Genomic DNA, 22,897 nt, shown 5'->3' on the forward strand with positions numbered 1-22,897 from the left:
AAATTTATGATCATTCATCTCAGGGGCTTTTATGCTGCCAAACAATTCTACGACATTTTCGTAGTCCATGCACTTGGTCACTTTTTTTGAGAACTGTTTCCTACTTTCTCCTTTTTCTCTCAAAACCCTCACAGCCTCTCCCACAATCCTCTGTTTCATGTGCTAAGAAAATATAAGCAATTACAGGAGAACTGCCATTCCCATTCCCACATGTACCCATACAAAAGCAGCAGTGCCTAAATATTCTGCTTTCCATTTGGCAACTATGGATAAACTGCACTTTGCTCCTATCCAAGACCAACCCTTCCACCTGGACACTATATCTCATCTACTTTCTTCTACTGAAGGTCATCACTCTAGCAATCTCCCCCTTCTCTCTTGCATCCTTTTCAATTTTCCTCCAACTCTTTCTAGTTGTCTATTGGGCTTGAGTGTATATGGGAGTGGATGGGGCAGAGATGGATGAAAAGGGAAAGACCCCGACCATTTAGAAAGCAAGAATGATGGTATCATGGAACTTTTATCTCCTTATAAATCTATCACAGACATCTAAATCTCCAGTTCCTTTTTGCTTTTAACTAAAAATAAAAATCCTATTAGCAAACAGACACTGACAATTGGGGGAGAATTAAGAGAGACACTAACACTGATACTGGTCTTGGTCATCTAATATCCAGAGTCTTTATCTAGCAAGATACCTGAAAGCCTAAGGGCCTTTGTTCATGTAGCAATAAATAGCTCAGAGGTCAGAATAATTCTGCGAACTTCTCCAAAATTCAAGCACTGTTCACAACCACAAGACTTTTTTTTTTTTTTTTTTACCTGCAACAGCTGTATCTATGGGGTAGAAAAGATCCCTAGACAGTAACAATAACAACTCTCCTGTCTTTCAGCTTAAACTACCAACCAGAATGAAGACACAGTTTACGGTATTCCAAAGAAAATTAGTGAACCCAGATGAGCAATGCTTTTTGCTAAATTCTTACTAGCTATATTAATGGCATAACATGAACATCTACTACCTGGCCCAGATGCACTGTCTCTTGAAGGTGTGGGTGGTGGCAATTGTTGTCTTGTTAAGATTTTGCTTTCTTTATTTATCTGAAGTAAAACAGGACCTGCATCTGGGGAGAACATGTTAAAAGTAAATAAAGATGAAAGCCTAAGGACAAAATGTAGTCTGTTCCAGAGCAGATTTTTTCAAAGAGAATGCAAATCTAGGATTAAAGCAGCCTCAGGAAATGTCAGTTTTACCATAACCTGCCTAAGGAAGAACTTATTCTTACAGAATTTTAATGTGTATTTTAATGTGTTTAGAAACTAAAATAAATAAAATACTATATTATGGCCTTCTCTTTCATAAGGCTGATTTCCACCACTCTCACCTCTCCCAAACCCACTCTAAAAAAAAGAGGCACCATTTTATAATATCTGAAAAATATTTACCTTTGATTTTGGATTGAATCCAGTCCAGGAAGACACTCACCCTGGCAAATACGCCTGGCTTCCTTGGCTGGGGACAGCCGGCTCCCCAGCTGACAATGCCATAGAGGACAAAGGGAGCTTTTTCATGTTTACATACTAATGGCCCACCAGAATCTCCCTGAAAAACCAACAAAACATGTTCTAAAATTGCTTTAATCAGAACTCCTGCTTTCAATTTTGGAACAGGGATAATCAATAATTTATTCATAATATATTTCTTTAATTTCTTAAAGATTTATTTTTATCAACTTGTATACCTTAGAATACTTAGACTTAAATAAATGAAATCACAAATAAAAGAAATGAAAGAGGAAGCATTACAACTGGTACCACAGAAACACAAGGGATCATAAGAGACCACTATGAACAACTATAAACCAAAAAATTGGATAAACTTAGAAGAAATAAATTCCTAGAAACATACCACCTACTAACACCAAATCAAGAGGTAAAAGAAAATCATAACAGACCAATACAAGAAAGGAGATTGAATCAATAATCAAGAACATCCCTACAAAGAAAAGCCTAGGACCAGACGGCTTCACTAGTGAATTTTACTAAACATTTAAACAAGAATCCTTCTCAAAGTCTACCCAAAAACTGAAGAGGAGGGAATACTCCAAAACTCATTTTATGAGGTCAGCATTACCCTCATACTAAAGCCAGAAAAGAACACTACAAAAAAGATAATTAGGCCCATATCCCTAATGAACATAGATGTAAAAATCCCCCCAAAACACTAGCATACTGAATTCAACAGTATATTAAATGGATCAATCACCATAATCAAGTGGGATTTATTCCAGTGATGCAAGGGTGGTTCAACATATGCAAGTTAATAAATGTAAAAGTTAAAAATCGTATCATCATCTCAATAGTACAAGAAAGCATTTGACAAAATGCAACATTCTTGCATGATTAAGAACTCTCAACAACTTGGGTATAAACAAAACATACCTCAACATAATAAAGGCCATACATAACAAACCCACAGCTGACATTCTACTCAACAGTGAAAGGTTGAAAGCTGTTCCTCTAGGAATAAGCTGTTCCTCTAGGAATAAGACAAAGGTGCTCACCCTCACCATGCCTATTCAATATAGTCTGAAAGTCCTAGTCAGAGCAATCAGGCAAGAAAGTCTTTTCATACAGAAAGTCTTAAAGACTCCACCAAAAAACTGTTAGAACTTATCAATGAATACAGTAAAGTTTCAGGATACAACATGAACATATAGAAATCAGCTGTGTCTCTATACACCAACAAAACACACACACACACATATATACATAAAAATCCCTTGTACAATAGCATCAAAAGAATAAAATACTTTGGAATAAATTTAACCAAGGAGGTAAAAGGTCTCTATACTGAAAACTATGACTTTGATGAAAAAATTAAAGACACAAAGAAATGGAAAGATATCCCACATTCATGAATTTGAAGAATTAATATTGTTAAAATGTCCACACTACTCAAAACCAGCTATAGATTCAATGCAGTCCATATCAAAATTTCAATGGCATTTTTCACAGAAATAGAGAAAAACGATCCTAAAATTCACATGGAACCACAAAGACCCTCGCATAGTCAAAGCAATCCTGAGAAAGAACAAAGCTGGAGGCATCACACTTCCTGATTTCAAAATATATTACAAATTTACAGTAATCAACACAGTATGGTACTGTCATAAAAACAGACACACAGACCAATGAGACAGAATTGTGAGCCCAGAAAAAACCCTCATTTATATAGTTAACTAATATTTGACAAAGGAGCAAAGAATACTCAATGGGGAAAAACTAGTTTCTTCAATAAATGGTGTTGGGAAAACTGGATAACCACATGCAGAGGAATAAAATTGAACCCCTATTTTACACCACAAAAATTAACTTGAAATAGATTAAAGACTTAAACATAAAACCTCAAATGGCAGAACTTCTAGAAGAAAACATAGGGAAAAGCTCCTTTGACTTTGTTTTTGGCAACAGTTTTTTTGGATATGAAACCAAAAGCACAAGCAACAGGGCCAAAAATCAGTAAGTGGGACTACATCAAGCTAAAATGCTTCTGTACATCAGAAGAAACAATCAACAAAATGAAAATGCAACCCATGGAATGGGAGAAAATATTTTCAAACCATATATCTGATAGGGGGTTAATATCCAAAATTATAGAACTCATACAAATCAATAACAAAAAAATGCAATTTATAAATAGGCAGAGGATCTGAGTAGACATTTTTCCAAAGAAGATATACAGATGGCCAACAGGTACATGAAAATGTGCTCAACATCACGAGAATGCAAAACAAAATCACAATGAGATATCACCTCATACCTGTTTGATCAGCTATCATCAAAACGACAAGAAATAAACAGTGTTTGCAAGGATGTGGGAAAAAAAGAGAATCCTTTTGTACCGTTGGTGGGAATATAAATTGGTATATCACTGTGGAAAATAGAATTAAAAATAGAACTACCATATGATACAGCAATCCCAGTTCTGGGTATATAGCCAAAGGAAATAAAAATAGGATACTGAAGAGGTATCTGCACCCCCATGTTTACTGCAGCTTTATTCTCATTAGCCAAGATATGGAAACAACCCATTTTTCTGTCAAATGATGAATGGATAAAAAAGATGTATGGAGTATATGTGTGTGTGTATTATATATATATATATATATGTCTATATGTATATTTGTTTACTTATTTGTTTATTTATTCAGCCATGAGAATACTGAATACTAAAATGGAATATTATTCAGCCATGAGAAAGAAGGAAATCCTGCCATTTGCGACAACATGGATGATCCTTGAGAACAATATGTTAAGTGAAAAGTCAGACAGTGAAAGACAATTACTGTATGATATCACATATACATGAAACCTACAAAATGGGGAAAATGGGAAGATGCTGGTCAAAGGGTATAAACTTCCAGCTGTAAGATTAACAGGTTCTAGGGATCTTATGTACAGCATGGTGACTGTAGTTAACAATACTGTATTGCTTACTTGAAAGCTTCTAAGAGAGTAGATCATAAGTGTTCTCAGCACAAGAAAGAAATGATAATTATGTGAAGTGATGAAGGTGTTAACTAACCCTACTACGGTAAGCATTTCACAATACATAAGTGTATCAAAATCATCACATTGTACATTTTAAATGTATAAAATGTTATATGTCAACTATATCTCAATAAAGCTGAAAAAAAAAAAAAACCCAAGCTTTAAAACATAGGATTTGCATTTTTTTAAGACAGCCTTTCTGATTTTTTATCAGGACTTTTTTTTTTTTTTTTTTTTTTGACACAAATGTACTTAGGACCAAACTAAACCTTTAATTTAATTGTCTTCTTATAAAATAAACTGAGCTGATAACATATTTGATATAGCTGTTTATTTTATATGAAGAATCTCACAGGAGAAATCCTGAACTGGGAATAGGAGACAGATTCCTTAATCTGTAATGTAGAACAATTAACATTTTCTCTGGGCCTAATTTTTTTCCCACATAATTTAAGATTATACTTAGGAGCCCCTTCCAGTTTGAAAATAGTCTGATATGTCAAATCAGGTGTTTTTTTATTCACTCATTCATTCAGTACGAACACATACCCAATATAGAATTTTTCAATCAATTACAAACATTTTATGATACAGAAGGAGCCTATCTAATTTATCTTTTATTGTTAGCGCTTATCATAGGGCCTCGCACATGGTAAATCTTCAAGAAACAAATGGTACCTACTGATTATTTTAAAAATTATTCAGTGCCTACTGTGAGCCAGGCATTCTGGAAAAGAATATAAACAAGTTAGATGGTGATAATAGCCATAAAGGAAATAGAGTGAAAAGTTGAGAACAATGGCAGCTGTGTGTACGCTTACACGTGCATGTATATATTTGTAGTTTCAATAACATTTGAGCTTGTACATGAAAAATAAGAAGGAGGTGGATTTTCAAAAACCTGGAGGAATAGCATTTTAATGCAGAATTAATATCTGGGCTAAGGCCCCAACTTAGACAAGGATGTGGCAAGTTTGAGGTCAGAAGGCAATCAATGTGGCTGAAAAATAGTAAGCAAGAGGAGAGAAATAAGAACTAGATTGGAAAAGTCAGCAAGAACAGAACATGTATCACTCTGTGAAGACAAAGATCAATGGTAGGTCAAAGAACTTGAGATTAAAAAAAAAAAATCTAAAATTTGTTGTGAGCAAAGAACCACAGGATTCTACACTGTGTATCTGAAACTCCCATGTCTCTGCGTTCCAACATTCTGATGTTCACCTTCCTGGATGAGAAATTACATTAGCAGGTCCATTACCCCTGAGTACACACAGGAGGGTAAAAACCCTTTTTTTGGGTAAAAACCAATTACCTGATAGAAATATTAGAGTCCGTTTCATCAAAGCAAGTTTCTGAAGTCATCCTTTTAGTAATTCAGTATTCTTTATAAAAGAAAGCTAGCCACATCTAGTCAGAATCTCTACTCCTATTTTTCTTTCTTTGTAGTGGCTGTAAATTTGGTCACACTGCAGCGAAAGTGACAGCTGGATGTAGCTGAAATAAATATAGGTACCAACCGAGATTATGGTATTTGGGTCACCTCTGACATGGACCTATTTGCTCTCTTGATAGATTAAGCTCTTCCCTTAATGTTACATGCTGTTAAACATGACAGAGACAGCAGAGCCATCTGTAATTTTCCTGATGCGAAAAAGAAAGAAAAATCATCCCTCAGAAGGGGGAGAATGCACACATTAATTCAGAGTACTTTTCTATTGGATTTTTATAATGTAACAGTAATGTCCTCTAGCAGAGGGTGTGAGTGCCCTTCCCATGTTCCTCGGACCTTCCAATCCATGCCGGCTGTGTGCCTGAGGGCCCTTGCCCTGTCCACCCCAGCCATAAGGCAGCTCAGACTGTGACTCCGGGGAAGCTCCCTCACCCCTCCGAGGGGAGGGGATAAATATACTGCGTGTGTTTTGCATCACTGCCAGAGTTTCGCTGCAGGATTCAGCTCAGTCCCTCCCTGTGGTAGTTGGCTTCACAGCACATTAATAGCACATCAATAGATGGGCTGCCTTCCCTTCCCTGTACCACCTCCTCACATTTCTACCGGTGATATCTGTACTTTCTAAGCAGACTGTTGCCCTTGAATCCTCCTCTCAGAGTCTGCTTCTGAAGAATGCAAATTACAATATGCAACATAAAACAGAATTTGGGTAGTGCTTGACACAAGGAAAGGGTTTAACTACACTAAATTTATATTCAATGTTAAGAGGGGACCTCCTTCCTTCTCTCCTCATTTTTTCCAATGGAAATACTTCTATCCAGATTAAAGCCCAGTTTTCTCCCCATAGAGGTGGTATCCATTGGTTTCTGTTTCTTCGTGGCCAGGGGCGTGGGGGGAGCGGTTGGGGGGGGCAGGGGAGGACTATCAAAAAGTTGCAACTCAAGATTCATTCTTTCTTCCCTCTCTACTCTAGTCCAGTATGAAATGATACAACAATCTGGAGAAGTGTGTCTGCTCTACAGACCCCAACTTTCCCTTAGGCAGGCTGCCTCAAGTCCAGACTAGGTGTTCAAGTGTTGGAAACACTTTTTGGTTGCATACCTAAGGCGTATTCCTCAGTCAGCTTTGTGGATATTAAAGCTGGTGTTTTGTATTCCTTTTGCCTGTATCCTGTCTTTTTCTTAGTTGATTCTGAACTTGCCAATAGCATGCTTGCCCAACTGACGTGTGAATACATCTGCACAGCTTCGTGCCTATAGGATATCACTAAAATTAAACTACTGCTTTGTGATTTGTTTTCCGCTGCATATGAAGACCATTTTTTCAAAAGTTCTCATTTTCTTCATGATTATTTTATTTTATTCTGTGGTACAAAATTAAGTGTGAGTACCCAGGAGTTTAGTAATAATTTGAAACAATAAAACTCTTAAGGCATAAGTAGGATACACTAATTTATAATCCTTATTTGCTCGTTCCCCTTTTACCAAAGCTTTAAGTATATCTGAACACATCTTCCCACCTGCAGACCAGTTCAGTGGTGTTGCCCTTTCCTGCCTTCTCATGGGCTCCTCTATGTACCCACTTCCCCTCTGACTGATGGCTGCTTCTGTCTCCTCTCTGCCATCTCAGCAAGCTTGACTAAGTAATTCACTCTTCCTATTGTCCTACTGGCTTTTGAGTAGGGGTGTGGCGTGATGCTGCAGGCACAGGCCAAGATGCTTGTCTGTGGCTTTGAGAGTAGATTCTTCCGTCTAAGGAGAATCTCCAACAGATGACAACTTCCTATCTTCCTCTGCAAAATTAGAATCCTCTTACCTGACCCACATCTTTCCCTCCAGATGCTGCAAAGCCAGCACAGATCATCTTCTCTGTAATCCCTCCTGGATGGGCAGAATAGTAAGTGCGTTCGCAGACCTCTCTTTCTAACACGGGCACTTGAATCTGCTGTAAGCGACTCGCTAGGCCACCATCTAAGAAATAGATTCAGAAAGAGAGCTTGATAATGAAGTAAGCAACAAGTGGTGTTAAAGAAATATATTTAAGTTCAGACTTGCTCTACACCGACACAGCTGCCATCATTCGGTTTTGCCTAAGCTGATGCAGAATTCTGAATCCAAACACAGTGTTTTGTGCAGGACATCTTTATTTCCAGATGTGACATCTTGGTGAAGAAAATCCATTGGCAGGAGAAACAAGATCAGAAACACTTTTTTTCTAGCTTAATTCTGACTTAAATTTTAGTGTTTCAAATATTGCTATTAGGAATTCAGAAAGAGAAATTCAGTAAGGTATGAATTGTTGTCACAGATAATTTATATTATAAATATGTATGTTTATATATTTATACAGGTACAGTTGACCCTTGAACAACACAGGTTTGAACTGCACCGGTCCACTTATACTCAGTTATTTTTCAAGAGTAAATACTGCAGTACTACACGGTTTGTGGTATGTAGGGCTGACTATAAATGACACTTGAATTAACCCCCGCATTGTTCAAAGGTCAACTGTAAATATTTTACGTAAACATATATTATAACTACATAACAATAATATATTTATATTATTTCCAATTGTAACAGGGAAGAGCCAAATCAGACTCCATGTTGGATCTGTTTCTTATACTTTAACCTTTGCTTTCCGCAGCTTTTGTTCACTGAAAGGATACTGTCTGTACATAATGGCCTGCCTGGGGGAACCCTGCCCCTGAATGTTAAACCAAAGTGCCTTTGTTCGGGGGAGCATCCGGACCCGCTGTCCACCTGTGGATGGCTACAAGAAAGAAGAAATTAACACATCCCTTCCCCGAGGCTGGCCATTCCAGGTGATATTTGCAAAACTTATGGCCATTTTACTTTACTTCCTCATCTCCTCCCCCTCTCTGTGCTATAAAAGAAACTGGCATCCAAACCCCATAAGATGATTTTTCAGAGACACTAGTCTGCCGTCTTCTTGGTCTGCGGGCTTTTCGAATAAAGTCGTATTCCTTGCCTCAGCGCCTCGTCTCTGATTCGTTGGACTGTCGTGGGGCAAGCAGAGGGAGCTTGGACTCGGTAGCACTCATATAAAACAAAACCATATTTCTCTTGTTCCTTCATTATCACTGAGGCCTAATCTCAACTCTAATTTAAGATGACACTGATGATGAACACTAAAGAATTTCTTCTCCCACCTGGCCCTCAGGCAGGCCTACGTTAACACGTGTTCTGCGTGACTTATTCTATCACTTTAGATTTATGACTAATTAAAAAAAGGTAAGTTCAGTATTTGATAGGCCTATAACTTTTTGGAAAAAATTAATAAAAATTACTTTACATTTATGTAAATAGTATCTTATTATATTTTATTTATATGTACATTTATGTAAATAGTTCCTTAATATATTATATTTATATTTATAAAACTTTTTACTCTAAGCTATTAATACTCACAACAACATTGTGAGGTGGGCTGTCACACTAATCTCACACATGAAAAAGCCGGAGCTCTGAAGATTTAATCACACAGCACCTATGGGACAGAACTAGGACCTAGCCTAGGTCCGACTCTAAATCTTACTATTTTTTTAATGTAGTAATCTAATACATAGATAATTTAATGTATTTAAAATCCTCTTTTCTGGGGCCATCCCTAACAATGTTGCTTATTATCATGTCTCAAAATTGAGAACTTGTTTTCTCTCTGAGACTAAAAGACTGAATTCACCTTTTATAAAACTGTAACCACCTCCGTCGTCTGGTGGTCACGAAGTTGGTGAAGGTTGAAGATGTTAAAGAACAGGCACATTTATTCAAGGGCTTTGAGGCCAGTCAGTCAATAAAAATTTACTGAGCGTTTCCTCTATGCTGGGTAGACACTGACTCCTGGGGAGAGAGCAGTAAATTTGGCAGAGATCTGCCTTCGAGAGGCTCCCGCTCTAAGGGGTGGGATGTAGAAAATGATTCCGTAAAATTATGTCAAGTCCGTTTATGTGCAAGCAGATGATAAAAACAGGCAGTGCAGAGAGTGAAGAAAGGACAGTCCTGCTGCAAGAAAGGGGTCTGAGAAGATTTGAGTTGAGGATGGAGTAATGAGGAGGGGCTGTGAGAAGACTGGAATAGGAGTGCTCCGGGGCCAAGGAAACAAAGCACAGGGCTTGAGAAAGAAAGAAGACACAGTGCCTGAAGGTCAGCCAACAAGGGGACAAAGGAGGAACTCAGGCTGGAGAGGTATGGGGAGGTCCAATGCAGAGACTTCAATGCTGGGCTAGGAGTTCAGATTGTATTCCAAAAGTAACAAAGAAGCCATTCAAGGTTTATCAGCTGAGCCACACTGATTTTAAATCCCACTTTTGATATTTATTAGCCGTGGAATTTTAGCAAATTACTTAGACTTCAGGGCCATAATCTCCTCATTTGCAGAATGGGAGGATAAAATCTCCTCATATCGTGGTTGTGAAGATTTTAGAAAAATGCAATTTGGCTGCAGGTAGCACAGTAAGCTGAGAACATGAATACTGTATGAGGTCAAAGATATCTCACCTCCTTCAAGCTCACAGATTTTACCATTATTTTTTTTAAATTGAAGTATATTTAATTTACAATGTTGTGTTAGTTCCTGGTGTATAGCAAAGTGATTCAGTTTTATATATATATATATATATTCTTTTTCATTATAGTTTATATGTAAACTATATATAGTTTATATATAAACTTTTCCATTATAGGTTATTACAAGATATTGAATTTAGTTCCCTGAGCTATACAGTAGGACCTTGTTGTATATCTATTTTATATATAGTAATGTATATATGTTAATCCCAAACTCTTAACTTATCCCTCCCCGCCCCCTTTCCCCTTTGGTAACCATAAGTTTGTCTTCTACATCTGCAAGCTCACAGACTTTAAGTGACATATAAACAGAAGGAAAATATAAAAGAAAATAACTTTATACAGTGAAAAGAAGCAGGACACAAACATCAACCCATTCAGATCTTTCAGTATTTCACTATGGCTTTAAGAACTCTAGAACCTAGCCCAGGGGTCATCAAACCCCAGCCAACAGGCCAATTTCATGCCAGGCCCTAACCGAAGCCTATTTATTACAAGCCTATTTATTACATCCCCAAGCCTATTTATTACAATCCATGAACTAATTACGATTTGTACATTTTTAAATGGTTGAAAAGAAAATCCAAAAAAGAATAACATTTTGTGACAAGATTATTGTATACAATTTAAGATTCATGGACAAGTTCTGTTGGAATACAGCCACCTCCATTCTATAACATATTGTCCATGGCTGCTTTGTGCTACAACGGCAGATTTGAATAGCTGTGACAGAGACCACATGGCTTACAAGGCATTAAATACTTCTATCTGGCCTTTCACAGATCTAGCCTACCTATGATTAAGTCACCCTGATGGAAAAATATAAAACAGCTCATTCTCTAATTTGATGACCTTTACAGCGACATAAAACATGGTTTCTATCTTTCAGAAGGAAGAAGGGCTAAAGCAGATACTACTTGATATCATTTCCATGACACATTCTCAAAACTCTCAACCAGCAGTGATGTTTACGCAAAAGTAAAATGTTTACCTTCACTAACGCTTCCCCATCCAGTCACAACACAGATCTCAGAGGAAAACAGAGGCTCCGCGCTGTGTGGTAGACACACTGGCCTCACCACTGAGTTGAACTCCAGAGCAGAGCTCAGCTGTATTAGGGCAATGTCAGAGTCAAAGGTCACTCTGTCAAAGTCTTCGTGCACCACGATGTGTTTTGCCCTTCTCACCTGTATTGTTAGCAAGCAAGAGATTACAAGGCAAAGTCAATGAGTTGAACAACTTCCTTGTATACTGGTCCAAAATAATCTTAGATTTCTGCATTTCCACACATCAGTAATGAAGATGACTTTGTACTAAATTAAAAAGGGCAATCTCTGTTAATAATTTGCAGGAGTCCATGCACCGCTTTCTGAGGACTGGTGGTCCTGGAAAAACCAGACTATGGTGGACCTGTGTACATGGACCTGAATTTGCACTTCCTGACTCACCTCACCTAACTTTCAGATTAAATATGATCTCAAATGGTATCTTTAAATGTTGGTATAAATGATAAGTATACGAGGGCATTAGGGGATTAATAACTACATGTTTTAGCTAAATGTATTCCCTGGCATGTGACAATTTAGGCAGAATAACCATTAAAAACATTTCTCACCTGCTCAGTTGGTTCCTTCAAGGTTCTGTCATGGTCTCCAGCAACAATGGTCCACAAGAGTGGATTATTTTTCCTGGAGAGAGAAGAACAACAAAAGTTTGACATGAAAACACGTTTTTCACCATTTGGTCTAACCCCGTCTGGCCCTACCAACATGCACTGTTCAGTTCAGTCAGGGGCCACCCACTGCCCTGTCTGACACGTTTGTGTAACCAGCAATGCTGCACTCTGCCTCCTGACCTACCTGAGGACAAGTTCCTAATTGTGTATCTTGCCCCCTTCTTTTGGCCATAAAATATCTTTGGAGCCCTTATCAAATATCACCAAAGACTATTTTTAAGTTAAGAAGGAAAAAAGAAAAGTTAGAGCTTATTTTAATTTAATAGTGACATTAGGAATGCATGAAAAAAATCACATTCATAATGAGGTAGATTCTGGTCCATGTTTTACTGTTAAAAGTATCCAAACATTATATTACAGGAACCAGAACTGATGAAACTCAGGTTAAAAAAGAATTTGTCAATTCAAAAATAGGTAAAATTCACGTATAGTGTTAGAGATCAGGGCACTGATTCCTTTTAGAGGGGTGATTATTGGGAGTGGCTCGTGGGGGGCCCCTATTTTGTTTCTTGATCTGGGTGCTGGTTACATGGATGTTTGCTTTGTGTAAATTCCTCTAACTGTACTAAAGATTTGCACACATTTGATATACTTCAAAAAGATGTTTAAAAATTTAAATGTACACCATTAATTTGCCACATCAAGATCTCCAGGGCTTCCCTGGTGGCATAGTTGTTAAGAATCCGCCTGCCAATGCAGAGGACATGGGTTTGAGCCCTAGTCCAGGAAGATCCCACATGCCATGGAGCAACTAAGCCTGTGCTCCACAGCTACTGAGCCTGCGCTCTAGAGCCCGCGAGCCACAACTGCTGAAGCCCACATACCTAGAGCCTGTGCTCCACAACAAGAGAAGCCACTGCAATGAGAAGCCCGTGCACTGCAACGAAAAGTAGCCCCTGCTCGCCGCAACTAGGGAAAGCCTGCGTGCAGCAATGAAGACCCAATGCAGCCAAAAATAAATAAATAAATTTTAAAAAAAGATCTCCAGTTGAAAAAATATCCAAGTAAAGAGTCTCTCAATTGCCAGAAATACACTGTCACTTCAGCTCGGAGATTAATTTTTCATTTTTCAAAACTGTTTCTTCAGTAAAATTTATTGAAATTATTTTTCAATACACTTTATTCAAAGGAGATGTTTCTTAATACACATAGGCATCTTCTCTCTAGTCATAACCATGCTCATTTCAATTTCTTGCATGATGAGTCTGACTCATTCATGTGTTTCAATGTGCCTTTATTAAGGGAACTAACTTAGGTAAAGTGCCTGGCAAGTACTCTACAGATGGTAATAACTCCATAATGGTAGCCATTTATTATTATCTTGTTATTACCTGTCATGCGCTCTAATGGAAGGATCAACTTTATTTTCAAAGTCACCCTCTAAATCATTACTTGGTAGTAAATTAACTTATTTCTTAAAGCTGTTACCAAGCTGTTGTCCTAGAATCATACCCCTGCCCTTCCCTTGAAAGGAAACCAATTGCTCTTATCTAAGTCTCAGGAGGAAGCTGCAAAGAGAAAAACAGGAACTGGTTAGACCCAACTAGGCCCAAGATGGCGGAAGATTTGACTTCCAGTAGATCTTGGACCTCATTATACGCTCATTGTAATACAATAGCTAAATGACATACCCACCAGCGCCATGACAGTTAATGGTTGCCATGACAACACTGGAAAAGCCCATACAAGAACTGAAAAGGAGTGCTGCATCAGTTCCAGGTCCAAACCACACCCTTGTTCTCGGATAAGTCATGAATATTCCTCCTACTCTTTCCAATTCCCTCCCTTTTCCTTCAACCCTCCTATATATATGGTGTCTCCACCAGAATTGGGTTAACAAGTTGAATTTCGAACTAAATTCCCACTTCTCCATTCTTCTGCCATTGAACAAAGCTTGTGCTGTCCCAGTCTCAGCACTGGTTTCATGACTGGCTGTGTGAATCCGAGTGGAAAAAGAACCTCCCTGGCTAAGACAAGGGGTGTGCCGGCATGTGTCCAGGTGACCAATTTGGTGACAAATTCATTCTACTTTTTTATACAGAGAATAGTGTCCACAATACAAAGAAATAATAAACATCATGGTAGAGTTGATAATGTAGCTCACAATCTCTAGTGAAGAAATTGTGCACAGTCATCAAATATCCTTTTATTTGGTAGAGAACACTGTCAAAAGCATATGACAACACAACGTACACTTTATAAAGCAACAAAGCCTGAGATTTCTCCAATATGGGACAATAGCTGAAGGTATCAATTTATGAATTTCTCTAGCCTTTCTTCCCACTTGCCCATGATCAAGCTTCATTTCTTACATCCTTATGGCCTTATCCCCAATGCAACAATGGGGCATGTATCACTTACTGCAACAGGAGAAGAAAGAGTAACTGCTAAATTACAGAAAGGGGCTGATAAAACCGCTGATTTAGGTTTGAGACAGAAAGATTCCAATGTACAATTGCAAAGTGAGTTTAGTGCCCTAAAGTAAGTTAAAAATCCCACATGAGCACGAAGACCAGAGTGGAGTCAGCAAAATAAGAACACACCAGCTTTTTCCTAAGGATAGAACATTACCTAGGAACTTGTTAGAAGTACAGATTCTCCAGCCCGACATCAGACTTTAAGTCAGAAACCCTCTAGGCAGTTCTGATGTTTGCTAAAGTTTGAGAACTAATACTAAGGGTAACCAGTGCCAGGGACAGTAGTATATGGGAGGTGATACAGCGTTGCTGTCAGTCGTCCTTATTGTCTTTGGAGCACTACCCAACAATGACAGCCAGCCTGGCACCTGGTGACCTTCAGCAAAAATGATGTCTATCTCAGCTCCCAGATTTTGCACATTTCTTCAACTGGCTTATCCCACATGGCAAACCTGCCTTCTCAGTGGATTTGGATACTCAGAAGCCCCCTTCTATGGAGGATGGAGCCCTGGATGTCTATAAGATTGATGAAGATGAGGCAGGGAGAAGCAAGTTCTTGAAGGAATCAGCTGAAGAGTTCCCTAAAGGCAAGGCATGAATGGAACATACTACCTCTGTTATACCAGTATATCAAACACTTCTGGGGTAAAGATCTATATAGTTCAAGCTTCAAAAAGATATTTTTCTGGTCAAGTAAGTTAGGCAACTATGAAAAGTTAAAGAAAAAATGAGGTGCACAGACATTTTTCATATCAGTATAAATACAAGGCACAATGTTTTGTGCAAAAAATTATAAAATACTACAAAATACATTTAATGTGCATAAACATTAATGGAAAACCAGATAATGAAAACATTCTTAATATTACTTTTAGAGAGGCAGAATGGATTAGTGAAATGGAGAAGGTAGTTTAGATTTTACCTGATAACTTTATTTAACTGCCTTTTTAAAACAAACATGATTACTATTTTAATAAAATTTTACAAAGAAACCAAGAAGGTTCACTAATGACATTGGACACAAGTTCTTTTTGTGGTTAACTTAAATGGTTCACAAACATTTTTAGCTGACTCTGTTTATTAATCTCAATTGACTCATCAAGTTGAATACTCCACCTTGTGAAGAATGGTTTGCTGTGGTCTGTATCTTGCTGCAAGGAGTCATGGTTCATGACATAAATTCAGGAACAGACTAAACTATTTGACAAGGGAGTCTGCCAAAGCTTCTTCTGTGCCTCTGGTATCAATACTAATAGCTGTTTTCTCCAATGCATTAATTTTCACTAATTAGTCAGCTATAACTGAGGCTTTTCCATGGTACATAAAAATGCACTTTGATAGAATTCTTATAACATGGCTTCTCCAAGGGCAGGAGGTGCTAGAATGAACCATGTGGTACTGGATTGAGTTGGAAATATTCACATGAACTCATGTTTACTTTATTATAGGTACAGATAGATAAATATGTTTATACAAGTGAGTTAGTATGCATACTTACATTTTTTAGCTCTTTCAGCTAAGAGGGCCTAGAAGCAATAACACCCTAGTATCAAGCAGGGTGCTCAGCACCCAGATCTTGACTTCTCATGCCATTCTCCAATAAAATGAACCAGGGCTTACGGGAGAAATGGCTGATTCTAGGACTGAGAGGGGAATATATAAGATGAACCTGGAGCATCCTGTAGTGTCACAAAGGATGGGGGCATATCAAAAAGACAAGAAGCCACTCTGAAAGAACTCACAGTAGTCAAAGCTGGAACAATGTGAGCAACAAAATAAATATACAGTATTTATAAAAATAAATATTTTCAAGTCCGCACCGGTATAAATACATGATCTAATAAATAAAAGGAAGAGAAGAGGTAAATCTCCCATACAGAAGAATTTCAAATAATTTTTGTAGGAAACTCTGCACTCAAGAAGGTGGAGCTTAATGCCCAACTGTTTGAGTGTGGGCTACCCTTAGCCACTTGCTTCCAAAGAGTAGGTAAGAATGGGGGAAAGATGTAACTTTACAGTGGAGACACCTGGCAAACACTGCCTGGGCCAGTGATGGAGGTTAACGTCATCATTGAGAAGTCATGTTGACAGCTTGTACCCTTGATATGATGTGATAAGAAGGGCATGTTACCTCTGTGTTCCTCCTCCCCCAAATCCATAATCCCAGTAAAACCATGAGAAACATCAGACGAACTCAAACTGAGGTACATTCTACAAAATACCAGATGAGTACTCCTAAATACTGTCCAGGTCATGAAAAACAAGGAAAGTCAGTGAGACTCAGAGCCAAGAGGAGGCGAAGGAGACAGGACAACTAAATTCACCCTGGTGTTCTGAATGGCAGAGGGAACAGCAACTACACAGACCTTGAGAAAGGAACAAGCACAGCATGTTTGAGGAAGGGGGTGGGTCCACTGGGGACAAGCAGGGGAGGGGTCAAGATGGAGTCAGGGACAGGGAAGGGTTCTGGACCTTGGCTGTACATTGGAATCATCTGGAGAGTATTTATTTATTTATTTATTTTGAAGTATAGTTGATTTACAATATTGTGTAAATTTCTGCTGTACAGCAAAGTGATTCAGTTATATATATATATACATTCTTTTTTAAAATATTCTTTTCCATTATGGTTTATCATAGGATATTGAATATAGTTCTCTCTGCTATACAGTAGGACCTTGTTGTTTATTCTCGGGAGTATTTAAATATACAGTGTCCAGAACCAACCCACAAGTGATTGCCTTAACTAGTCTGGACAGAAAATGAATTAATTACAGTTACACACATCCACATGATTTAATCTATATATGTTATAAAGATAAAAGCAAATCACAGAATATAAACTATAGTTCTTTTACATTAATATCAAAACCAGGAAAAACAAGGCGATATACTGGTTTTAGGGATTCATAGATGTTAAAAACAAACAAACAAAAAAAAAAGCAAAGGAATTATGAACACAAAATTTAGCATAGTGTTTACCTCTTTGGGAGGGGCAATAAGGGGTTTTGAAAGGAAAGTGTAAAGATCCTTCTTACACTAGGTAGTAGGGACACAAATATACATTTACTAACTATTCTTTAGATTACATATGTATATTATGTACAGTTTTTCATATCATGGCATAGTTTACAATTTAAAAACACTGAAAGTTCAGTGATCAAGGTGTGGATTATCCTACTGTGCTCTCCACTGTCGTGAACCGTACTTTAAAAGGAACAACACTAAACCAATCCAGGGTAAGGTGCAGTGCATGGTGAGGCCTCTGGAATTACAAACAATAGAACAATGAGCATTTAGCTTAAGGATTAAGTTAAGGGCAGTGTGAGAGGGCTCTTGAAGTATAGGAAGGGCTGTTATGTGAAAGAAGAAAGAGATTGAGTTCTTGTTTTCTGGAATTGCAGTAAATTTAGATCAATAAGTTTCTGCTACAGAGAAGCAGATTTGGGCTTAACATAATCAGAGATCCCTATAAATGGATGAACAATTTCAAGATTTGATTTGCTTTTTCCTCACTGACATTGTTTAAATAGAGGCTAGATGGACCTGGGGCAGAAACACTGAAAGGAAGATTCATGCTTTAGAATTAGTCTGGATGATTTTAGAAGTTAGACAATTTTATTTATGTCCTAGGTATGGTACATAAATACATTAGTAAAATATCATCAGTCTCACTCACGATTGCACACAATGGGCTGCAGTCAGAATCCAAATAGAGCTGATGATGGCACCTCCACACTGGTGATTGCCTAGAAACCTCAAACCCACCTGCCACGGCCAGCAGTGGGGGCAGGCTTCTTCCCCTCCTGCAATTCTCCTGGAAAGCCACTGGGGACTAAATGGAGGGATGCCACAGACACCTACAGCAAAGGAGATCAAACTAATGACCCATCCAACTGAAATAATTAAGGACACACCCTTCCCGCAATGGCTTGCCATAGCCAACAGTAGTAATTCCCAAATACCAGATGAGTTTCACGAAGATATAGATTCCTAAAACCCATCTCTGTAGAATCTGATTTTAAAAGCTTGCCTAGGTGACTCTGCTAAGCAATCAGGTTTCTAGGTACTGGCCTAAAAAATTATATTTATTCATTCATTTAACAAATATTTATTTAGTGTTTGGTGTTGCCAGGCACTGTTCTAGACATCGGTGACATATCAATGAATAGCATACTGTAGACAAAAATCCTGGCCCTCATGGAACTTACATTCTAGTAGGAAAATTCTGTTTGTTAGCAAAGGATACAAGGTTCTTTATTATACATCCTTGTTTAATCTCTCTTTCTCATTGTATAAAACCATTTACCAATCCCCAAACATACCAAATTCGCTCAGACATCCAAATGCTGTTCTCTTGTCTGGAATACTGCTGTGACTCAGATCAAGTACTATCTTCTCCATGAAGTCTTCTCTGACTCCCCCGTAAGAGGCAGACAATTTCCCCTCTTTATAGCTCCCTGTGCAACTTTCTATTGATATTAAAACCCATCAACTACAACATATGAAATACATGCATACAGAGCAATGAAAGTTCGTAATATTTAACCAGACACTTAAGATATATAATGAAGTTAAAAGTTGCAAGTGTGTTAAAAAAATGAAAACAAAAAAGTTTTGTTTTCACCCTTTGCCCCCAAATGCAATATCATATTAAACACAGAATTTAGGAAGATATTTTAAATATTAAGCTTGCATAGGAATAAATGAGGACAAGGATTGCTCTCTGTACCTCTTTTTTCCGGTCATAAAGCTTATTTCTTCTTCCCTCTATTTATAAGTCTATACTCAAACCCAAACAGGGTTCTGGAAATTTCACAGGCTTAAATATAAAACACATTCTTGCTCACTGTGAAGCTATATCAATGCAAGATGAGGTTTCTGTAAAGAGACAGCTAAAGAAGAAAGGAAATTAAACAGATAAGAATCACATGGTCATCAACTCACCATATGGAATATCTTTTGTAGAAGATACAGCATTGATTTTGGAAGATGATGTTGATCCAATTTTGTTTAAAGAGCCTGCAGAGGAAAAAAATATTAATTGAAAATATTTAGAGTAGCCTATACTAGCTGACCCTACTTGCTTACACTGGTCAATCATAGAACCGCTCTTAAGTTGATCTAACTACTACTATCTTTCAAATGTTAAATGCCAGATCCCACATATGTGATTTGGTCGTATATCTCTTAATATCCCTGTTGTACCCTTCTAAGCATTTCTTCCTTCCTTGGCTCCATGAAATTACTCTCTTGGTTTTTTAAAAATATATCTATGGTCATCTTTTCCCAATCTCAGTCTTTATTTCAGGATCCTATTATTCATTCTGAAAGATATTCCACGAAAGTACTGTTCATAGCCCTATTTTTATTCATTTACATATATATGACTTCCAAATGTCTGTCTTTGATCTAAATCTCCTTCCTGAATTCTAGATCTAGGACTAATTCTAGGACTGCTGGATACCTCCATCTGAATCTCCCACAAGCTCATAAAAATCCACATATCTCAAATGGAATCAATTGATTTTAACAGTCAAGATGGTCTTGTTATGTTTCTCTGTATCATTTAATGACTCTACCATCCATGCAGCCACTCAAGCTAGAATCCTGGAAATCATGCTGGAATTTTTCTTCTTCATATATCTCCTTCCCCACAACATAATTAATCAAGCAATGTCAGAATAAATTCTTACCATGATTTCCTCACTACTCTCCTTGTGAGTGAGTTCACCCTTAACCTCTAATGCCATCTTCTACATTACCACTAAGGTTTGAATTCTGGCTCCACCTCTTGCCAGCTATGCACCTTTGGTAAAGTTATTGAACTCCTAAGCCTCTGTTCCCTCATCTGTGAAAAGGGGAACAGTATACAAACCTCTTAGGTTTGTACTGAGGAATAAATGTAATATTACATGTGAAATGCTTAGTCCATACCTGGTACAGGGTCAGTAATCAATAAATGTTAACTAGATATGCTGTCACTGTGGTACTTAACATTTAATGTCCTGTGTCCATCATGATCTAACTCTCGCCTTTTTTATCATTCCCTCCAAAACTCCAACAATGTTGAGGTATTTGTAGTTTTTTGTACATCATCCATTCTCTGTCACATTAGGGTCTTTGCATATGATATTCCTTTTGTCTGAGTAAAGGCTACTTTATTTTCTAGAATGACTAGAATCCTACTAATCCTTCAAAGCCCTCAAATATCCCAAAACAGAGCCAATCTCATTTCTGAGTTACACTCTCAAATCTGAATTATCTACTTTTCATATAAGGTGCTTGGAATATTTTTTGATCATCTAGTGGACACAGTTTCTTGGCATCATCTGAAGTACTTCTTAAAGCACAGGTTCCAGGGCCCCATTCCACATCTACAGAATCAAAATCTTTGGGGCTGGGCCCAGGAATCTGCATTTTAATTTTGCTACCTAGGTGATTCAAGCACCCTAAATTTAGGTAAACATGGTTAAATTATTTTCCCTATAACCATTTTCATAAGCAAAATATCACGATCATACAAGTGTTTATACTCACCTGAGGGTAAAATGCTGAATCTAGCCTTGAAGCGTTGGAAATTCTTTTCACCATCACTTTTAAAATGAATCACCATCATGTTACCAGGACTGAATACCCGAGTAGGGTTCAAGATTTCACAAAGCTTAGCTGTAAAAGTTTTAGGGAACTTTGCTTTATAGTTACAAAAAATTAAAAATCAGAAAACAGAGGTAAAACATCATCCAATTAATTTTCTTCCAAAAAGTTTTGTTTTCTCCAACTTTGCTTTGTACCCTTCCATTTCATGTGGGAATCAAACACTAGTTTTAAGATAACAATGTACTATAATTTTATCTCGCAAGAAAAACTCTATAGATAGGGTAAGAATATCTGACTTTCAGTATGCATAGAAACCTCAGTTGACTGTTAATTTATAGACAATGAGAAGAGGTGAATTAAAGAAAATCCCAAACTTGGTATTCCTCCTTCCAAACAGAGCATGGCTACACTTCATGTAAATAGGTAACACATCTGAAATCTGCTTCACCTAACCCCCACTCTATATGGGTCCCGATCTGCTGCATCAGGGAATTGGGCTCCCTTCACCTGCCCTGACTATCCAAATAAACATTCCAAAGTTATCTATATTCCTGGCCTCCAACCCACACTACACCTAGCTGAGGGACACATAGTAGGTGTTAAGGATGTGGCAACATGGCCAGAAGGGATAATTTTTCATACACAGTAAATTGGCAGGTCAAAGCTGAAAGTATATTTGAAGATTTAGTTCAAAAATTAACTTCTAGGCCTCACGTAGAAATTATAGCTTTGAATAATCTTTTTTTGGTTACTTTTCTTGGACATAAAAATGAATATATCAGCAATTGAAGGGATTAATACAGAAAAAAAAGTTTAAAATTTTACCTTAAATCGCTGCCAAAAATTTACTCAGTGTTAACATTTTCTTTTTTCCCTGGGACCTCCTTTTCACCTTCCAAATATTCTGAAACATTCTTCAAATTTTGCATGTTTCTATTAAAAACTTTACTGGTAAATCAGTTGAAGTGATAGATTTTAAAGCTAAAGTTTTATGGCATCATGAGTTTCCAGTATAAGAAATTCATATCCCACTCTACCTCATGGTATCCAAGGAAGCCAGCCAATGCTCCAACTCCTCTGGTTTGTCTCATACTTTTCATATTAAATTTAAAGGACAGAATATTACCCACCCACCCCATGTTCCTCTTCAGGATCACCATAAATCACAACAGCATGAGTACAGTTTTGGTTAAATTCAATACTAAGGTCTTCAAATGTCAACTGTATAAATTATAAACATAACCAGAGAAGTGGTCACAGAGAAGATACAAACTTTTAAAGTTTCCCTCTATACATTAAAGGGCTCTCAGTCACACCCTCATATTCCGTTGGTAGAAGGGTAAACAACTGCAGCCTCTTTGGAGGGCAATTACTACCAGATTTAAAGACACAAACCCTTTGACCCAGTGAGTCCACTTCTGGGAATTATATACATCCACATCGTCCAAAAACAGTGACACAGGAACATACCAGCATTGCTGGCATGGGCAAAGACTGGCAACTCACTAGAAGTCTGTTAATAGGGAACTGGTGTAAGAAATTAAGGGACATC

At 37.6% G+C, this 22,897-nt stretch overlaps 1 protein-coding gene across 1 annotated transcript in view; it reads right to left on the reverse strand.

The window, feature by feature from the left end:
• The window catches only part of OVCH1 (ovochymase 1), a 93,175-nt gene that overhangs the window by 52,539 nt on the left and 17,739 nt on the right, over nucleotides 1-22,897 (reverse strand). Inside the window, exons 7-14 of the mRNA XM_068560300.1 lie at nucleotides 21,286-21,414; nucleotides 19,693-19,767; nucleotides 18,425-18,605; nucleotides 12,209-12,281; nucleotides 11,585-11,780; nucleotides 7,820-7,974; nucleotides 1,447-1,603; nucleotides 1,023-1,124 (exon numbers count right to left, since the gene is read on the reverse strand). Coding sequence (XP_068416401.1) covers nucleotides 1,023-1,124; nucleotides 1,447-1,603; nucleotides 7,820-7,974; nucleotides 11,585-11,780; nucleotides 12,209-12,281; nucleotides 18,425-18,605; nucleotides 19,693-19,767; nucleotides 21,286-21,414 — 1,068 coding nt within the window. The remainder of the gene's footprint in view (nucleotides 1-1,022; nucleotides 1,125-1,446; nucleotides 1,604-7,819; nucleotides 7,975-11,584; nucleotides 11,781-12,208; nucleotides 12,282-18,424; nucleotides 18,606-19,692; nucleotides 19,768-21,285; nucleotides 21,415-22,897) is intronic.

Source organism: Eschrichtius robustus, chromosome 13, assembly GCF_028021215.1.
Source record: "Eschrichtius robustus isolate mEscRob2 chromosome 13, mEscRob2.pri, whole genome shotgun sequence".
NCBI classification, from domain to species: Eukaryota; Metazoa; Chordata; class Mammalia; order Artiodactyla; family Eschrichtiidae; genus Eschrichtius; species Eschrichtius robustus.